The following is a 21,822-nucleotide window of genomic DNA, read 5'->3' as shown; positions in this document are numbered from 1 at the left end:
ACTTTTTGAATAGAAATCCTCCCTCATCCTGTTGTAGTCTTCTTTGTTCAAGCATAATACACTAGTTTTGGATGTAACTATTTCATCCTTCATCTGAATGCGAAATTCAATCATACTATGATCAGTCTTTCCAAGAGGATCCCTGACTACAAGATCGTTAATCTTATCTACCTCATTGCACAGGACTAGATCTAAGACTTCATTTTCCCTTGCAGGTTCACTAACATGCTGCTGAAGAAAGCCATCACGGATGCATTCTATGAATTCCTCCTCAAGATTTCCTTGACCAACCTGATTCACCCAATCTATGTGGAAGTTAAAATCCCCCATGACAACTGCCGTTCTGTTCTTACAAGCCTCAGTTGTTTCTTGGTTAATCGCCGCTGCCACTGCAATATTTTTATTAGGTGGCCTATAGACAACTCTCACCAGTGATTTTTTTCCCTTTACTATTCTTAATCTCTACCCAGATGAACTCAACATTCTGCTTCGTAGATCTTGTATCGTCTCTCATACTCGCCCTGATTTCATCCCTAGTCAAGGGCGCCACTCCACCTCCTCTGCCTTCCTGCATTGGTGGCTTTGTGGCAAAGTCTGCGGATGATACGAAGATAGGTGGAGCGGTAGGTAGTGCTGAGGAAGCAATGTGATTGCAGCAGGACTTAGACAAATTCGAAGAATGGGCAAAAAGTGGCCGATGGAATACAGTGTTGGGACATGTATGGTAATGCATTTTGATAAAAGGAAGAATAGTGCAGACTATTAGTTAAATGTGGAGAAAATTCAAATATCAGAGGTACAAAGGGACATAGAAGTCCTCATGCAGGACTCCCAGAAGATTAATTTCAGATTGAGTCAGTGGAAAGAAGGCAAATGCAATGCTGGCGTTCATTTCAAGGGAAATAGAATATAAAAGCAAGGAGATAATGCTGACACTAGTCAGACCGCCAGGCCGCACTCGGAGTACTGTCAATGGTTTTGGGGAACCTTACTCAGAAAGGATATGTTATCATTGGAGACAGTCCAGAGGAGGTTCACCAGGATGATTCTGGGAATGAATGGGTTAACATGAGAAACATTGGCAGCTTTGGGCCTGTACTCACTGGAATTTAGAAAAATGTGGGGAGATCTCATTGAAACCTACCAAATGTTGAAAGGATTAGATAAGGTGGATGTGGAGAGGATGTTTCCTATGGTGGGGTTGGTCCAGTACTAGAAGGCATAGCCTCAAAATTGACGGGCGACCCTTTAGAACAGAGGTAAGGTGGAATTTTTTTTAGCCAGAGAATAGTGAATCTCTGGAATGTTCTGCTGCAGACAGCTGTGCAGGTCAAGACCATTGGTATACTTAAAGCGAAAATTGATAGTTTCCTAATTGGTCAGGGTATCAAAGGTTATGGCGAAAAGGCAACTATATGGGGTTGAGTGGGATCAGCCAGGATGGATTAGTACAGCAGACTCAATGGGCTGAATGGCCTAATTCTGCTTCTATGCCTTATGGTCTAGTCTTCTCTACATCCACTATATCAAGGCCTTTCAACATTTGATAGGTTTCAATGAGGTCTCCCCTCATTCTCCTGAATTGCAGTGATGGTAGATGTCAGAGCTACTGAGCAGTAGTCATTAAGGCAGACTGTTTTGTTTCCCTTGGATATTGGGATATTAATGGCTTTCTTAAAGCAGAAAGGACCCAGAGTCTGAAGTGGAGAGAGGTTAAAAATGTCTGCAAATACCCTTGCAGCTCATCTGCACAGGATCTAAGCAAATGACCAGGGATACCATCCAGACATGAGGCTTTCTGCAGGTTCACCCTTCTGGACTGACTTTACATCCGCAACAGTGACTGCTGAATCAGATGTACTGGAGCCTGTCAGGGTCTGTGGTGACATACACATTCCCCTCAGTTCAGAACATGTTGTCAGTGATGCTGCCTGACTTCATTTCATAACGTGTTCTAGTATGTAACGTAAGCCCTGCCATAGCTGATGGCTGGACTGGTACTGTCTCTGGGAGCAATACAGAGATGACACCACTGTTGTGGGGTGTATCAAAGGTGGTGATGAATCAGCATACAGGAACAAGATTGAAAATTTGGCTGAGTGGTGTAATAACAACAACCTCTCATTCAATGTCAACAAGAGCAAATGGTAGTGGACGGATTCAGCTCAGTACATCATGGATAAAAATCTCCCAACCACTGAGTGCATCTACATGAAACATTGCCATAGGTCCCCACCACCCAGGCTATGCTCTTTTCTCACTGCTACCATCAGGTGGAAGGTACAAATGCCTCAGGACTCACACCACCAGGTTTGAGAACAGTCACTACCGCTCTAGAACAAAAGCAGATAACCACACTCACTTAACGATTCTTTTCATCTCGTTATCATGCTTGTTATTTATTACTATTTATATCCGCATTTGTAGTTTGTTATCCGTCAATCCTGTGAAACACTCTGGTTTCCTTCGCTGAGTAAGACAAGCTGTAGGGAAGACAATCTCCAGCCCTGCCAGACATGTGAGATTGAGGCCCAGGCAATCCCCCCTCCGAACCCCGTTTGAGTGGATGCTGTGACATTCACTATCCTGTTATAAATTAATGCCGTAAAATAACATACAGTACACTGCATACGATTAAAGGAATTATATTTATGAATCTAACTAAAGAAAAGGGCCCATTCTAATGAAGCAGCAAATGTGCATAAGTTGGAGCTCATCTTGAACTTCTCTGTTACTCACGCGCTGGGCCCTCGGTCAATGGAAAAGCACACACCACCTTCCAAGCGTCGCTCACAATCCATCTCGAACAAATGAGCGTCCCACCGGGTCGTATCCTACGACTGGTTCTCCCCAGCGTCTTCTCTCTTCATCTCCCAATGAACAAAAGCCCAAGACCAACCTTATTGTCCCTCACCAAAGAAAACCTCCCACTAATTGAATGGCACACATTCCTTATCTTCAACAATAACCCAAACAGGCTGAATGTAGAACAAACAGCTCTTACAGAGTTGCTAAATGAAATGAGCATAACATTTAAAGATGTGGACCAAGGCACTACACCTGTTTAGTTACTGTTTTATAGATTTGTCCGCAGAAAAAGAATCTCAGGGTTGTATGTGGTGACATGTATGTACTCTAATAATAAATTTTACTTTGAACTTTTAACAATCCGAGATCCTGCTTTTTAACCTTCTGCCTCACGTCCTATATTGACTCTGCAGAGCCATATTCCTCTCTCTAACTGTGCAAATGATACCAATGATAGTGGCCCTTGACTGCTCATCCTCACCCTTAAGAATGTTCTTCAACTTCTCTGAGACATCCTCAAACTTGGTATTCTGAACTTAAAGACACCAGTCTTTGCAACCACAGAATCTGCTGTCTGTCTCCCGAACTATTGGGTCTCCACCCTCCCTCTGTGCAACAGTTAGTTGTACTGCAGACTGGACTGCTGTGGTTGCTCTCCTCTGAAAGACCATTCCCCCTCCCCCCAACAGTTTCCAAAATGATAGAGAATACAAAATTATGAGTAACATTAATAGTAGAAAACATTTCACCATATCAGTGTCTAAAACTAGAAGGCACAGATTTCAAATTGGAGAAGGAGGGGAGCGAAGGAATTCTTTCACCCAGAGGGTGGTTAGAACTTTCTTCTTGAGGGTGAAGGCAGACTCTGATGACATTCAAGTATCTTCATGAGTACTTGATTTGCAAAGGTATACAAGGCCACTGACTGGTAAATGGTAATCCGATAGACGAATACTTGGCCTGATGGGAGAAGAGGGCCTGTTTCTCTGCTATATGACTCTGTGACCTGGTTATATCAGATTACTATTGGGTAACATTAGTAGGTCTGTGTCAGCTTGTGGTGATGAATAGTGATGGATAACAGACTTACTAGCATTAGAGATCCTTGTATCCAGTCGACTCAAATGTAGTCATAATTCAACAGTAAAAAAACAATAATTTTCACCACTCTGAAGAAAAACTTGGAGTATTGTCCTGAATCCCAGGCATACACCCAAGGTACAAGAAATATTAAGTACTGATGCAAATTTGTGAGAGATTCATTGATTTAGTGAAAAGAGCTAGACTTCGAGAGCACAAGGTGAAGATTTGCTGCCAGCTTAGAGAAGCCCAGTAACTTTATATTATTCCTGATGTTTAATATAACACAATTCAATACAAGCCAAGGTTTGAGGAAGGAATTCCTAGACTTGGGCCACGTTAGCCAAAGGAAGGCTGGAGTAAATTAAATTCAAGAAGCCAGATTTTAGAGCAGAGGTTACAGTGGTGGGGAAAGGTCGGGTCACATAAGAACTCAGAACTAAGTTGGAGAATTTTGATCCAAAAAATATTGCTTAGCTAAGAGCTACTTTGAGCAAAGGGGATATGGTTAATTGGGGCTTAGTGTGGAAGTGGCTTGCTGAGCTTTAAGAAAGTGAAGAAATGTCTGTTCCAGGCTCTTCTCCCTCAACCACATTTCATCCACAATTGAAGCAAACTGAAAAACTTCTCCAAAAGTTACTCAAGCACCAACCTGAGGGAGAAAGAGGCACAAAAGGCATAGGAGATAAGAGTCTGGCGTCTAAAGCAACACTCAATCTGTTGGAGGAAAGGAATTATCAATGTTTCCAGCTGAAAACCTGCATCAGGATATAATAGGAACTGGTATAAGTATGGGACATCACACACCACTAACTCAATAGAGTCAAGATACAACATCAAGTTTTATTGCTTAAAGATTACAAAAGTTGCATAAATTACACTACACAGCATACAGAACTCTTCAACCTACATTATTTCATGCACTTCTTCCAATATGCCACAGTGCAAATGTGAAATATGGGGATCTGTGCTTTACTGTTTAAAAAATAACACATCATGGACTGAAAACACAGTAGTATTACGTTCTAAGATGAGCCATCCAAAACGGTCTTTGAGGTATCCACTAACTAATCTCCGAGAAAAGCATTATGTGCTGCTTGTAATGGTCATCGATGAAAATTCAAAACTGCTTAAAACCACTAATGTCTACTGCAAGTCAGTACAAAAGAAAGTTTTTATTCACCAAAGGCATATCGTGTTGCAGTGTAGCACTGTTCAATCTCCTGTAGAGTGAGGGTTCTTGGCTATGCATGTATTTGAGATGTGCTTTCCATATAATAAGCTGCACTGGCTTATTTGGACACAGGGTGGGGCTCCACTTACTTTCCCGATTGCTGGGCTTGTCTCCGCAGCAGGACATAGATTTTCTCCTTGATCCAGTCCTTGTTGTAGGGTTGGTATGTCTGAGTATCTGCTCGATATCTACAGGTCAGGGATGGTGCAGGGACAATCGAAAACAAGAATAAAATAGATTTCACCAATGTTTTGTGTCAATGAAGTTTCAAGCTGTACATGAAATGATAAAGATCTCAGTCTACTGTCATGGAAATGACGAACAATGGTCAGCCAAAGAGTCAGTTCCTGTGCTGTACAATAGTACCATAAAGCAGAATCAGGCTGCTTGACCCATAGAGTCTGTTAGCAGTTCAATCATGATTTCTTTTAAACCTCATCTTCCTGCCTTCTTCCAGTAGCTCTTAACCCACTTACCACTCAACAACCTTATAATCTCTGCCTTTTTGACCTCCATTGCTCTCACCACCTTCTGGCCGTAGAAAATCTCAGCTTTACTGAGGCTGCATCCTTGGATCCTAGACTCTCCTACTAATGAACATAGAATAGTACAGGAACAGGCCTTTCAGCCCACAAAGTTCTGCTGAACTAATTAATCAAATAGCCAACTAAACTAATCCCCACTGCCTACACAATGCCCATATCCTTTCATTTTCTTCACATTCACGCATCTATTTAAATGTCTCTTAAAAGTCCCAAACGGATCTGCCTCTACACCACTCCAGGTAGTGCATTCCAGGCACCCATCACTCTCTGTGCAAAAAACTTGCCTCTCACATCTTCTTTAAACTTATCCCCTCTCACCTTAAATGCATTACCTGTAGTTTTAGACATTTCAACCCTGGGAAACCGATACTGTACTCTGTTTATAAGATTATGCTTCTCATAATCTTATAAACCCCTATCAGATCTCCAGTCAGCCTCCACCACTCCAGAGAAAACAACACAACTTTGTCCAATCTCTTGTTGTAGCATATGCCCTCTAATCCAGGCAGCATCCTGTTAAACCTCTTCTGCATCTTCTACAAAATCTTGACATCCAACGGGATGACCAGAACTGTAAGCAATACTCGAGAAGTGGCCTAACTAGAGTTTTAAAAAGCAGCAACATAACCTTTTGATTCTTGAACTCAATGACTTGACTAATGAAGACAAGCATGCCATAGGTCACCCTATCAACCTCTGTAGCCACTTTCCGGGAGCTGTGAACTTGGACCCCAGGATCCCTCTGCTCATCAACACTGTTAGGCTCTTCCCCTTAACAGTATACTACCAAGGTTAAATGTAAAGAGCAACATTTCACATTTGGCTGGGTTAATGGAAGCAGTCTACTCTATTCAGGTCTTTCAGTAACTGGTAGGTTCAATGAAGAGAACATTGGTGTGACACATTTGGACTTAAGTGTGCAGTTTCACTCCACAACAGAGGAAGGAAAATTCAATTAGAGAGAAGCTTCCCTACTCTCAGATGACCTCTGCTTAAGTGCATAAAGTTTGAGAGGAACAAGCAACTTCAGAGCCCTGGCTTCCAAAATTCCATCAAAGAGATTTTCCTCTTTCGCAAATCTTGAGCCCATTGAGAGGTTGCCATGATTTGTCAATAACTGTAACTGTGATTGCAAGAACATCTAAGAGGAACTTTTGGCCTTAGTCTGTGACTTTCTGTAAAATTACAGATTCAAAGAGTTATATAGCACAGATACAGGCACTTGAGCACTGACCAAGATGACCAAGCTAGTCCCATTTGCCTGTGTTTGGACCATATCCTCTAAACTTTTCTATACATGTATCTAACTAAATTGTACTCACCTCTGCACTTTCCCTTTGGCAGCTTATTTCATATGGTACTCATCAACCCATGTGGAAAAACCTGCCCCTCAGGTCCCTTTTAAATTTTTCGCATCCAATCTTATGTCTGAGCCCTCTGGCTTTAGATTTCCCTACTCTGGGAAAAAAAAACTTTGACCTTCCACCTTACCTACACTGCTCATGATCTTACAAATTGTACCTCTACGAGTTCATCCCTCAGACTCCTGTGCTCCAGGGAGAAAAGACCCAAGCCTATCCAGGCTCTCACTAAAACTTACGCCCTCCAGTTTCAGTAACATCCTCGTGAATTTTTTCTGTACCCTTTCCAGCTTCTACAAACCAATAGAACATCATTCAATGATGAGTGTGTGATTATAATGTAAATGAAGATCACAGAAAGAAGTGAAAATAATGGGTGATTTTAACTTCCTTAATATGACTAAGACTCCCTTGTGCCAGGACTTACATGGAGCAGAATTTGTCTGGTTTATCTTATGAAACGATGCATTGATTGTCCTGACATGTTTCATCCCCTTACTCCTTGGTGGTGGTAGCTGACTTGACGTTTGAGTAGTTTAATGTCGGTCAGCATTCTAAACTACAGGACAGTTAAGAATCAGCTACATTGGTGTAAAATGGGATTCATGTGAACACTGGGACTGGTAAGGCACCAGCTGTAAACAGCAAATTTCTCCAATTACTTTGAATGCGAAACTTACATTTGAGTTTCCTGCACATGTGTACGTTCAACAAGTCCTTCAAATTAGCAGACGAAATCATATCTACAAGTGTGCGAGTGAGGTCTATTAAGTCATTCTGGACAAATAAAAAATACTTTCATATACTAGGCTGGAAGTTTAGAAAAAATACTTCACCAAAATGATTTAGAAAGAAAAGAACATTAGGAAAAATCTCCTCACAGAAGCCAAGTAGGAGATTTATGTATTTTTTTACTGACTACAGCTAGCCAGTGAGGAATGGGAGGGGCAGGCTTGGAACAGGATACAACAGCAAAGCAAATGTTTATAGGACACAAGCCAATTCAAGAAACACATGCAACTAATTATTGCATAGACATTTATATAGCAACTTTCACAACATTTGAACACATTTGGTAAATTCTCATAAACAGCTATTTGAAAATGTTAAATGTTTTGAAAAATAAGTACATTTGATGGTGAAATATTTATCAGGACACCAAAGAATGCCCTTCTTTTCTGAATACCACAATAGGATCCATTTGGTACAAATAAAGTGAATGCAGGCAGTATTTTGACATGGCATCCCACAGATAAAACACTCTTGTTTAACTTAGGTTGTTCTTGTGATTGCTGATTATCTGATGATATGTGCCTGTGATATTGCCACAAGTAAGTTTTTCACTAACCGTATGCACACGTATACTTGTCACATCAATAAATTCAACTTTGACTTGTGGGCATTGCTGGGAACCTTGCTCCTGGTTAGGAGCTCCTAGTACTGAAGTGAGGTTTGAGCTCACAACCAGACTCGGACAAAGATGCTACCGAGCTATTGAAGTCAATGAATGCAGCAACTCAATACACACTGGAGGCTTTGCTCTGAACTTGTTACTCATGTTTGGAATGCATCATTATTATTATTATAAAGACTGGCATCTACTCCCCATCTTTTGTTGCCCTTAAGTTGGTAGACAGGCTGAAGAAAAAGTTCTTCCAGAGCCATTACAATGGAAGTAGGCAAAATGCCTATCCAGAAAATCTGTGGTTGAACTGTACCTGGCTATGGGGTTGTGATGATAATTCAGCAGTGCTAGATGATCAGTTCTCTTTCCATACTCTGCCTTTTTCTACTTCACTGACACACTTAATTGTACAAGTTGTATGGAAGATGGTTGCTGTAACAACTGCTGGCAGCTCTAGCTTTTGGTGATGGGGAGGCCAAAATCAGGTTGAGCAGATGCAAGTTATTTTACGAGAGGGAGATGAGCAGCAGCCATGCTTTCGCCAGGCCGTGTGTTTGAGCAGTCACACCATGTATCTTTGGGATCTCCCTGGTCCACCGTGGTCAGCTTCAAGATCCTGCTATCAGCAGACGACTGGGAACTGACTATATTCTTGCAGTTATAAAAAATTTCAATCACAACTGTATTCCAGTTTGGAAGCAGCCTCCAACTTTTCCACTGCTATTTTGTTAATTCAGTTGCCTTACTGCAGAAACTGAAGTGTCAGTTCATTGGATTAATGCCAGTCAGGATTAGAATGAAGTCATCTGCAGATTTCCATAACGAAAATGGGAAACTATACACTTTGATCTCCCAAAGGATTCTGAGGGAGAAAAATAAAAGCTGGTCTTAATCATCCAAAGAAATGGGCTGCATCCCAGTCATAGAATCATAGAAAAGTACAGCACAGAAACAAGTCCTTCAGTTCATCTACTTCAGGGGTTGGCAACCTTTTTGCCTCTGGGGGCCGGATCGCATATTAATGAGCGGACGGTGGGCCAGATAAATGCCATAAAAAACTTGAAATATGGGAATTATCCATTTAAGTACATCTAGTTATGTTTTGCCTCAAACTAATGAATAATACATGCTAGAAAACCATTTGTGTTTAAGGTTGCCTACCTTTGATCTTCTTTGTGCCAAACCATCTGATCTGCCTACTCCTATCAACCGGTAACCAGACAATAGCCCTCCATGTACCTATCCAAACTTTGCTTAAACTTTGAAGTCAAGTGTGCATGCACCACTTGTGTTAAAACTTAGAACAGTACAGTACACTACAGCAACAGACCACTTGGCACACAATGTTGTGCCACACCAGATAAAAAGCAAATCAAAAACATCTAAACACTGACCTACACAATGCCTTCCTCACATCCATGTGCCTATCTAAAATGTCTCTTAAAAGCCTCTTATTATATTTGCCTCCACCACCACACCAGGCATCCACCACTGAGTAAAAAAAAAACACCTACCCTCATACCCCTTTGAACCTACCCTCTCTCACCTTCAATACATACCTTCTGGTATTAGACACTTCAACCCTGTCTACTCTATCTATGCCTCTCATCATCTTGCAAATCTCCACCCCTCCAGAGGAAACAACACAAGTTATCCAGCCTCTCATGATAGGAAATGCCCTCTACACACTATCGCGACTCTTTATGTGAAGAAGTTTCTCTCATCTTCCCCTAAACGCTCTACCTTTCACTCTTAACCTCTAGTTGTAGTCCCACTCAAATTCAGTGGAAAAAGCTTGCTTGTATTTACCCTATCTATACCCCTTATAATTTTGTATACCTCTATCAAATCTCCCCTCAATCTTCTACGTTCCAAGGAATAAAGTCCTAACCTATTCAATCTTTCTTTATAACTCTGGTTCTGCAGTCCTGGCAACCTCCTTGCAAATTTTCTCTGTAGTCTTTCAAACTTATTTACATCTTTCTTGCAGGTAGGTGGCCAAAACTGCACACAATACTCCAAATTAGGCCTCACCAACGCCTTTTACAACTTCAAAATAAAAGCCCATCTCCTGTACTCAATACTTTATGAAGGCCAATGTGCCAAAAGCTTTATGACCCTATCTATCTTGTCCTGCCACTTTCAATGTACTATGGACAACAGAGCTGCAAACAGTTTTTATTGCAACCATCTTTCATACAACTTCCACAATTCAGCATTCAATTTAGTAGAAAGATGCAGAGTATGGAAAGAGGACTGATCATCTAACACTGCTAAATTCCCAGATTCCTTTGTTCCTCAGTGCCCTACCATTCACTATGTAAGACCAACCGTGACTGGTCCTCTCAAAGTGCAACATCTTGCAGTTGTCTCCATTAAATTCCATCCGCCATTTTCCAGCCCATTTTTCTAGCTGGTTCAGATCCCACTGCAAGTTGTGATAGTCTTTCTTGCCCTCCACTACACCCCCAATCTTGGTGTCATCCCCAAATTTGTTAATCCAATTAACCACATCATCATCCAGATCATTGATATGAACCTTCTTGACCAACCTCCCATGCGGGACCTTGTCAAATGCCTTTAGCAAGTCCACATAGACAACATCCACTATCTTGTCTTCATCACCTTATTTGGTAATTTCCTTGAAAAAAACTCCACAAGATTCATTAGACATGACCTACCACACACAAAGCCATGCTGACTAACCCCAATCAGTCCACGTCTATCCAAATACTCGTATATTCATCCGGTCCCTAGAATACCTTCCAATAACTTTCCCACTACTTTTGTCAGGATCACCGGCCTATAATTTCCTGGTTTATTTTTAAAGCCTTTCTTAAACAGCAAATCCTCCAATCCTCTGGTACCCTAATAGTCATTAAAAATTATTTAAATATCTCTACCAGGGCCCCTTCAATTTCTGCACTTGCTTTCCACAGGGTCCAAGGAAACACCTTGTCAAGCCCTGGAGATTTATTCATCCTATCAGGGGCCTATCAGAAATATTTAAATCATCCTTAACAGACATTGGACAAAGTACCTAATGGGAGGTTGGTCAAGAAGGTTCAGTCGCTTGGCATTCAAGATGAGGTAGCAAACTGGGTTAGATAGTGGCGTTGTGGGAGAAGTCTGAGAGTGATAGTAGAGGGTTGTATCTCTGATTGGAGGTTTGTGACCAGTGGAATGCTGCAGGGATCCGTGTTGGGTCTGTTGTTGTTAGTCATCTATAATCAACAATCTGGATGATAATGTGGTAACTGGTTCAGCAAATTTGAGGATGACACCAATATTGAGGGTGTAGTACACAGCGAGGAAGGCTATCATGGCTTGCAGAGGGATCTGGGTCAGCTGGGAAAATGGGCTGACAAATGGCAAACGAATTTAATACAGACAAGTTGGAGATGTTGCACTTTGGTAGGACCATCCAGGGTAGATCTTACACAGTAAACAGGAGGGCACTAAGGAGTGTAGAGGAACAAAGGGATGTGGGAATACAGGTCCGTAATTTGAAAGTGGTGTCACAGATAGATAGGGTCATAAAGAAAGCTTTTGGCACATTGGCCTTCATAAATCAAAGTACAGAGTACAATAGATGGGATGTTATATTGCAGTTATATAAGACACTGGTGAGGCCTAAATTGGAGTATTGTGTGCAGTTTTGGTTACCTATACCTACAGGAAAATGTAAATAAGGTTGAAAGAGTACAGAGGAAAATTTACAAGGACAACCTGACTGATAAGGAAAAATTGAATAGGTTGGGACTTTATTCCTTAGAATGTAGACATTGAGAAGACATTATAAGGGATATAGATAGGGTAAATACTAGCATTGAGGTTGATGGGACCTACAATGCACCTCCATTTTCTCCTTAACCAGGGCTCAATATCTCTTGAAAACCAACGTTCCCTAAACCTGTTATCTTTACCTTTTATTCTGACAGGCACATTGAAACTTTATTCTCTCTTCCAAGGGGTTCTCCCCCTCCTCTTACATATCCACCACCAAGGACCCTGCTTCATTAAACAAGACTTCTGGTTAGGCAACTACTGCAGAATGTAGAATGTGAATCTCATCTTCAAATACTATAAAGTTCTCCGTTTGTTGGAACTTGGCATCGCCCTCCCTGCATCTTTGAGCTTGAAACTTGAGTCTCCTTCTTACATCAGGAGAAAATAACCATTCAACTACCCATCTGCAGTATATAGATGATTCTCCCCTAGATAATAGGTGCAGATTAAAGTGAAGTTGGAAGGACTCCTTGGGAAAGTGGTCATTAATGGATGGACCAAGCATCACTATCAGTCCATTAAGCTGTGCCTTTTTGGAAACCACTAATGCTGGCAAGTAAGTATTCACATTCTTATTAGGTGGTACTTAACAAGTTGGGTAAGGGATTGAGAAACAGCAAATGAAGCTTAATTGGGGCAAATGTGAGCTGCTGCATTTTTTTTTAAAAAGAGAAATCAGATTTTCACAATAAACAGTAGAGCATCAGAGAGTGGAAAACAAAGGGTCCTTGGGATTCAAAGACAAAGTTCCCTGAAGTGGTGTCACAGGTAGACAGAATGGTGAAAGTAGCTTTGGCATGCTGGCCTATGTCAGACAGGGTATTACTTGCATCCAAACCAGACAGTGGTGAGGCTGAATTTAGAAGATGAGACCATAAGATATAGGAGCAGATTTAAGCCATTTGGCTCATCATGTCTGCTCCACCATTTTATCATGGCGGATCCATTTTTCCTCTAAGCCCCAATCTCGTGCCTTCTCCTCATATCCCTTCAGGTCCTGACTGATCAAGAATCTATCAACCTTTGCCATAACTATTTGTAAAGATTTCGCCTCCACAGCCGCCTGTGGCAACAAATTCCACAGATTCACCACTCTCTGCCAAAGGCAAAGCATGCACACGCCCAGCAAATCCACAGCCATTTCCAGGACAGCATGTGGAAGGGCATTCAGGACATCACCAACTACAGGATAACATCACCTGCCTGTGCTGGTGATGCCTCCCTCCCAGATGCGCTGAAGAACTTCTACGCTCGTTTTGAGGCAGAAAATGACATGGTGGCAAGGAGGACCACCCTTCCTCCCGATGACCAGGTGCTGTGTCTTACAGAGGCCGATGTGAGGAAAACTCTTAAGCAGGGTCAACCCATGGAAGGCTGCTGGACCAGATAATATTCCTGGCAGAGTGCTCAGAGGATGTGCAGACCAGCTCACAGATGTTCTCACTGACATCTTCATCATCTCCCTGAGCAGCGCTGTCGTTCCAACGTGCTTCAAGGCCTCCACCATCGTCCCCATGCCGAAGAAGTCTTCACTGTCCTGCCTCAGTGATTACCGTCCTGTTGTACTCACATCCATCCTCATGAAGTGTTTTTGAGAGGCTCGTCATGAGGCACATCAAGACCCTGCTGCCCCCCCCTTCACTGGACCCCCTGCAGTTTGCGTGTCGTCCCAACCGCTCAACAGACGATGCCATCGCCACCACCCTCCACCTGGACAAAAAAGACACGTACCTTCGAATGCTGTTCACAGATTTCAGTTCAGCATTCAACACAATCATTCCTCAGCACTTGACTGGAAAGCTGAGCCTGCTGGGCCTGAACACCTCCCTCTGCAACTGGATCCTAGACTTCCTGACTGGGAGACCTCAGTCAGTCCGGATCGGGAGCAGCATCTCTGACACCACCACACAGAGCATGGGGGCCCCATAGGGCTGTGTGCTCAGTCCACTGCTGTTCACTCTGCTGACCCACGACTGTGCAGCAATACACAGCTTGAATTACATCATCAAGTTTGCCGATGACAACTGTGGTGGGTCTCATCTGCAAGAACGATGAGTCAGCATACAGAGAGGAGGTGCAGTGGCTGACGGACTGGTGCAGAGCCAACAACCTGTATCTGCAAACAAAAGTTGACTTCAGGAGAGCATGGAGCGACCACTCTCCGCTGAACGTTGATGGCTCCTCTGTAGAGATCATTAAGAGCACCAAATTTCTTGGTGTTCACCTGGCAGAGAATCTCACCTGGTCCTTCAACACTAGCTCCATAGCCAAGAAAGCCGAGCAGTGTCTCTACTTTCTGCAAAGGCTGAAAAAAGTCCATCTTCCACCCCCCATCCTCACCACATTCTACAGAGGATGTATCGAGAGTATCCTGAGCAGCTGCATCGCTGCCTGGTTCGGAAATCACACTGTCTCGGATCACAAAACCCTGCAGCGGATAGTGAGGTCAGCTGAAGGGATCATCAGGGTCTCTCTTCCCACCATTACACCACACGCTGCATCTGCAAAGCTAACAGCATTGTGAAGGACCGCACGCAACCCTCATTCAAACTCTTCTCCCTCCTGCCATCTGGCAAAAGGTACCGAAGCATTCGGGCTCTCACGACCAGACTATGTAACAGTTTCTTCCCCCAAGCCATCAGACTCCTCAATTCCCAGTATAGTCTGACATCAACTGACACACACTCAACTGAACACCACTCCACTCCCTTTGCAATTTTTGCTCATTTTCTCTCAATTCCTGCTAAAGCATTGTTTACATTTACATTATTTATTATATTGTAATTTGTCCTTTACTGTGCCTATTGTCTTGTTTATTAATTATTGTACTGTCTTACACTGTTTTGTGCACTTTATGTAGTCCCGTGTGGGTCTGTAGTCTAATGTAGTTTTGTGTTGTTTCATGTAGCACCATGGTCCTGGAGGAACATTGTTTCGTTTTTACTGTGTACTGTACCAGCAATTATGGTTGAAATGACAATAAAAGCGACCTGACCTGACTTGAAATAAATTCCTCCTCATCTTCATTCTAAGAGGATGCCCCTCTATGCTGAGGCAGTATCCTCTGGTCCTAGACTCTCCCCTTATAGGAAACATCCTCTCCACATCCACTCTATCAAGACCTTTCACCATTTGATAAGTTTCAATTAGGTCACCCCTCACTTTTCTGAATTGTAGCGAATACAGGCCCAGAGCCAAACACTCTTCATAATACAAGCCATTCAATCCTGGAATCATTTTTGTGAACATTGTGCTGACACTTGAGAAGGTTCGGACATTCTTGCTGAGATAAGGGGCCCATAACTGCTCACAATATTCCAAGTGAGGCCTCACCAGTGTTTTATAAAGTCTGAACATTATATCCTTACTTTTATATTCTAGTCCCTCGAAATGAATGCTAACATTGCATTTGCCTTCCTCGCCACAGACTCAACCTGCAAATTAGAAACCATAGAAACCACAGAAAAACTACAGCACAGAAACAGGACTTTTGGCCCTTCTTGGCTGTGCCGAACCATTTTCTGCCTCGTCCCACTGACCTGCACACGGACCATATCCCTCCATACACCTCCCATCCATGTATCTGTCCAATTTATTCTTAAATGTTAAAAAAGGACCCACATTTACCACCTCGTCTGGCAGCTCATTCCATACTCCCACCACTCTCTGTGTGAAGAAGCCTCCCCTAATATTCCCTTTAAACTTTTCCCCCTTCCCCCTTAACCCATGTCCTCTGGTTCTTTTTTCTCTCCTTGCCTCAGTGGAAAAAGCCTGCTTGCATTCACTCTATCTATACCCATCATAATTTTATATACCTCTATCAAATCTCCCCTCATTCTTCTACGCTCCAGGGAATAAATCTATTCAACCTTTCTCTGTAACTGAGTTTTTCAAGTCCTGGCAACATCCTTGTAAACCATCTCTGCACTCTTTTAACCTTCTTAATATCCTTCCTGTAATTTGGTGACCAAAACTGAACACAATACTCCAGATTCGGCCTCACCAATGCCTTATACAACCTCATCATAACATTTCAGCTCTTATACTCAATACTTTGATTAATAAAGGCCGATGTACCAAAAGCTCTCTTTACGACCCTATCTACCTGTGACGCCACTTTTAGGGAATTTTGCATCTGTATTCCCAGATCCCTCTGTTCTACTGCACTCCTCAGTGCCTTACCATTTACCCTGTATGTTCTACCTTGGTTTGTCCTTCCAAACCTTACACTTGTCAGTATTAAACTCCATCTGCCATTTTTCAGCCCATTTTTCCAGCTGGTCCAAATCCCTCTGCAAGCTTTGAAAACCTTCCTGACTGTCCACTACACCTCCAATCTTTGTATCATCAGCAAATTTGCTGATCCAATTTACCACATTATCATCCAGATCATGGATATAGATGACAAATAACAATGGACCCAGCACTGATCCCGGTGGCACACCACTAGTTACAGGCCTCCACTCTGAGAAGCAATCCTCTACTACCACTCTTTGGCTTCTTCCATTGAGCCAATGTCTCTGCCGCATCTGCTCTCAGGATGAGGCTTTTCATTCCAGGACGAGGGAGATGTCCTCCTTTCTTAAAGAAAGGGGCTTCCCTTCCTCCACCATCAACTCTGCTCTCAATCGCATCTCCCCATTTCATGCACACCTGCTCTCACTCCATCCTCCCGCCACCCCACTAGGAATAGGGTTCCCCTGGTCCTCACCTACCACCCCACCAGCCTCCGGGTCCAACATATTATTCTCCATAACTTCCGCCACCTCCAACGGGATCCCACCACTAAGCACAACTTTCCCTCCCCCCCCCCCCGCTTTGCGCAGGGATCACTCCCTACATGACTCCCTTGTCCATTCGTCCCCCCCATCCCTCCCCACTGATCTCCCTCCAGGCACTTATCCTTGTAAGCGGAACAAGTGCTACACATGCCCTTACACTTCCTCCCTTACCACCATTCAGGGCCCCAGACAGTCCTTCCAGGTGAGGCAACACTTCACCTGTGAGTCGGCTGGGGTGATATACTGCGTCTGGTGCTCCCGATGTGGCCTTCTATATATTGGTTAACCCGACACAGACTGGGAGATCGCTCTGTCCGCCAGAGAAAGCAGGGTCTCCCAGTGGCCACACATTTTAATTCCACATCCCATTTCCATTCTGATATGTCTATCCACGGCCTCCTCTACTGTCAAGATGAAGCCACACTCAGGTTGGAGAAACATCATCTTATATTCCGTCTGGGTAGCCTCCAACCTGATGGCATGAACAATGACTTCTCTAACTTCCACTATTGCCCCACCTTCCCCTCATACCCCATCCATTATTTATTTATATACACACATTCTTTCCCTCTCTCTCCTTTTTCTCCTTCTGTCCCTCTGACTATACCCCTTGCCCATCCTCTGGGTTTTTTCCCCCCCTCCCCCTTGTCCTTCTCCCTTGACCTCCTGTCCCATGATCCTCTCATATCCCTTTTGCCAATCAACTGTCCAGCTCTTGGCTCCATCCCTCCCCCTCCTGTCTTCTCCTATCATATTGGATCTCCCCCTCCCCCTCCCATTTTCAAATCTCTTACTAGCTCTTCCTTCAGTTAGTCCTGACGAAGGGTCTCGGCCCGAAACGTTGACTGTACCTCTTCCTATAGATGCTGCCTGGCTTGCTGCATTCACCAGCAACTTTAATGTGTGTTGCTTGAATTTCCAGCATCCACAGAATTCCTCATGTTTGCGTTTTACTTGGTGCACTCTATTTTTGACATAGTTCAGAGAAATGACCCCTTCCTGTTTAATTTATCGAGCCCCTCCATAATCCTTCATAATTTTTGAACAGCCCCATTAAATCTCCTCTTAGCTTCATCTCATCCAAAGAAGGCAAACATGAGGAAATCTGCAGATGCTGGAATTTCAAGCAACACACACAAAAAAACCTTTAGGGAATCCTGCACAAGGACTCCCAAGTCCCTTTATAGCTCAGTTTTTTTCAATTTTCTCTCCATTTAGGAAAATAGTCTACCCTTTTATTTCTTCTACCAAAATACATGACCATACACTTCTCAATACTGTGTTCCATCTGCCACTTCTTTGCCCATTCTCCTAATCTGCCCAAGTCCTTCTGTAGTCTCCCTATTTCCTTAAAACTACCTGCCTCTCCACTTATTTTCATATCGTTCGCAAACTTTGCGACATCTTCCGGTCAAGATGGCGCCTGCATACACCTTTCCTTCAGTCAACATCTTCTGTATAAATCATGACATTTACACTTCTTTTACATTTGCTTTTCATCTTGAATGTGATTCTGGAACTGTTGTGATTTGCCGTTTGGAGGTCGTTTGGGTGTTCAGTCTCTGAGGGGATTCCAGGAGGCACTGACAGTGTGCGGGAACCTCATGGCGAGAAGGCTGTGAGCCAACAGTCAACTCCATTCCACCAATGAAAGCTTTCATTGTTCACAGATTAAGGTGACAAGGAAGATTAAAACACTGGCTGTTTGCCTTTTCATCGCTAGTGAGATTGTTCTGCTCCAGAGTGGGGAGACTGCCCTTGGAATTGCTGGTGAGATCGCTCTGCTACAGAGAGGGAGAACTAGGCTTTCTACATTTTGGATATGGACTTGGACTATAGACTTCTTTTTCAGTCTCATAGTTTTTCACATTCTGTGTTTTTTTACCCGCTCTTTCTTGTTTTTTCTGTGCGGGGGAAAGGGATTTCAGAGTTGATGTTCCAGTTCCGTTTTGTTCATTTTTTTGTGTGGGGAGGAGGGATTTGGGGGTTGATGATCATACTGCTGTTCTTTTCTCAGTTTCGTGGCTATCTGGAGAAGAAGAACTTCAGAGTTGTTTGGTTGGCGTCCGTCTGTCTCAAAGGACAATGTGTGATGATCACCATCACCACAAGCCTGCGCGGAAGGTATAGAGACCCTGAGGTGCCCAGTTGTCAAGATCTTCCTCGCAGTCTCACCAGTGTAGTTCAAAGGAAAGCTTAAGAAGCAATACATTTGGCATTAGCTTGGCTGCACGAGCTGCCAGAAGGATGTTCAGTGACGTCCATCCGCCTTAGGGGCTCCACTCCAGATTTGCTGTCTGGGTTTACTCCCGTAGCCTTCATCTCTCCCGAGGCTGCTCACAATGCAGTGTGGCTATTTACCCATAGCTGGGAATCTGGTTCACGAGCATCAGGGTGTGTCCACACACCGGTGGGCCTGCATGCCCCATGTGCAGGAGCCAGATCTCCTCCCTGTCCTCTGTAGTTCAGCCTGAGTCCAAAAGGAGTTCAGTTTCCATGTGTCGCCAGCAAGGAGGCAGTACATGAGGCTTGCTGTTGGAGAGGCAGAGAGTGACTTACACATTCATCTCTCCTTTTCGAAGACTTCTAGCCAGCGGTAGAAGCTGAAAGTGGGAGTGGCAAGCATTACCCACACTACCAAATAAATGAACCTTTGAACAAAGCCATCAATTCCATCATCCAAGTTATTGACACAATGTAAAAAAGAATTGGTTCCAACACAGAAATCATGCTGACTACAGCCTCTTTTATCATGTGTCTCCAAGTACCCCAAAACCACATCCTTAACAATTGATTCCAACATCCTCCCAGCCACTGATGATAGACTAACTGGCTTATAATTTCCTTTTTTCAGCCTCTCTCCATTTTTGAAGAGTGGAATGATATTTTCAATTTTCCAGTCTTCTGGACTCATTCCAGAATCTAATGATTCTTTAAAGATCATTACTAATGCCTCCACAATCTCTTCAGCCACCTCTTTCAGAATCCTGGGGTGTGAACCATCCTGGTGATTTATCTATATTCACACCTTTCAGTTTTCCAAGAACTTTCTCCCTACTAATGGCAACTTCACACACTTCTGATCCCTGACACTCTGGAACTTCCACCAAACTGCACAGTGAAGACTGATGCAAAATACTTAGCCAATTTGTCTGCAGTTTTCTTTTCCCCATTACTACCTCTCCAGCATTGTTTTCTATCAGTCCAATATCCGCTCTAGCCTCCCCTTTACACTTTATGTATCTGAAGAAACTTTTGGTATCCTCGTTAATATTATTGGCTAACTTACTTTCGTATTCCATCTTTACTATCTTGATGACTTTTTTAGCGGCCTTTTGTTGGTTTTTAAAAGCTTCCCAATCCTCTAACTTCCCACTAATTTTTGTTCTACTATATGTCCTCTCTTTGGCTTTTACTTTGTCTTTGACTTCTCTGTCAGCCACAGTTGTGTCATCTTGCCTTTTGAATACTTCTTTATTTTTGGGATGTATATATCCCTGTGCCTTCCCAATTGCTTCCAGAAATTTCCTAGAAACATAAAAAAAACCTACAGCACAATACAGGCCCTTCGGCCCACAATGCTGTGTCGAACATATACTTACTTTAGAAATTACCTAGGGTTACCCACAGCCCTCTATTTTTCTAAGCTCCATGTACCTATCCAGGAGTTTCTTAAAAGACACTATTGTATCCATCTCTACCACAGTCGCTGGCAGCCTGTTCCACGCATGCACTGCATAAAAAGCTTACCACTGACAACCCCTCTGTACCTCCTTCCAAGCACCTTAAAACTGTGCCCTCTTGTGTAAGCCATTTCCCTGGGAAAAAGCCTCTGACTATCCACACGACCAATGCCTCTCATCCTCTGTTGCTCCAAGGAGAAAAGGCCAAGTTCACTCAACCTATTCTCGTAAGACATGCTTGCCAATCCAGGAAACATCCTTGTAAATCTCTTCTGCACCCTTTCTATAGTTTCCACGTCCCTCCTGCAGTGAGGTGACCAGAACTGAGCACAGTATCCAAATAAGCCCATGAATATCAAAATTAGGTGTATAGACTCTTGCAGATGGTCACAGCCTGGTATTTTCTAGTGCAGAATGTTACTTGCTACTCATCAGCCTACCTCTCAATGCTTCCTTGTTCTTTGCAATCTTGGCCTGAAACATCAACTGCTGCCCAACTTGCTGAGTTGCTCCAGTATTTTGTGTGTGTTGCCCATTTCAAAATGAGGTGATTGAAAACTATCCCGTCATTAGCAGATGTTCCCATTTGTCAACTTATGCTTTAAGGAAGGTTATTGATGAATCAGCTTAAGATGCTTGGACGTAGGACATCATCTTGTGAAACTCCTGCATTGACTGACCTTCAAGAACCTTGGCCACAACATACGAGGAATATACAGGCTTTCCCTGTGCCCACTGACTTCAGTTTTACCAATGTTCTCAACACCAGAATTAGACAAATGCTGTATTAATGACACTTCACCTCTGGAATTCAACACTATGGGCAAAGGCTATGATGAAGCTGCAGAAGAGCATTTTTGGTTAAATTCATGCTGAGCATCAGTGAGTGGGTTACTTGCGAGTATGTGCCTCCTGTGGCGCTGTTGATAACACCTATCACTTTGCTGATGCCTACTGGTAGTTTAATTAGGTGGTAATTAGCCAGATTGGATTTGCCCAGCTTTTCATGAATTGGGTATGTCTGGGCAGTTTTCCACATTGTTGGGTAGATAGCAGTGTTGTAACAACAATGGAGAAGCTAAGAGCATGTCTCACTGTGGAGAATAGGTATTCAATACTACATCCAGTGCAGACCA

General features: G+C 43.1%; 1 protein-coding gene across 3 annotated transcripts in view; it reads right to left on the bottom strand.

Annotated features, from left to right (window-relative positions):
- Nucleotides 1-4,711: 4,711 nt before the first annotated feature.
- Nucleotides 4,712-21,822, bottom strand: part of LOC134349502 (enhancer of rudimentary homolog) — a 31,376-nt gene continuing 14,265 nt past the window's right edge. For all 3 annotated transcript variants that reach the window (XM_063053948.1, XM_063053928.1, XM_063053937.1), the window contains exon 4: nucleotides 4,712-5,310. In XM_063053948.1, the coding sequence (XP_062910018.1) occupies nucleotides 5,208-5,310 (103 nt within the window). In that variant the 3' untranslated portion in view covers nucleotides 4,712-5,207. The remainder of the gene's footprint in view (nucleotides 5,311-21,822) is intronic.

The sequence above is a fragment of the Mobula hypostoma genome, chromosome 1 (assembly GCF_963921235.1).
Source record: "Mobula hypostoma chromosome 1, sMobHyp1.1, whole genome shotgun sequence".
Lineage (NCBI taxonomy): Eukaryota > Metazoa > Chordata > Chondrichthyes > Myliobatiformes > Myliobatidae > Mobula > Mobula hypostoma.
Note: the sequence above shows the minus strand (reverse complement) of the source record. Positions and strands in the feature narration are given on the sequence as shown.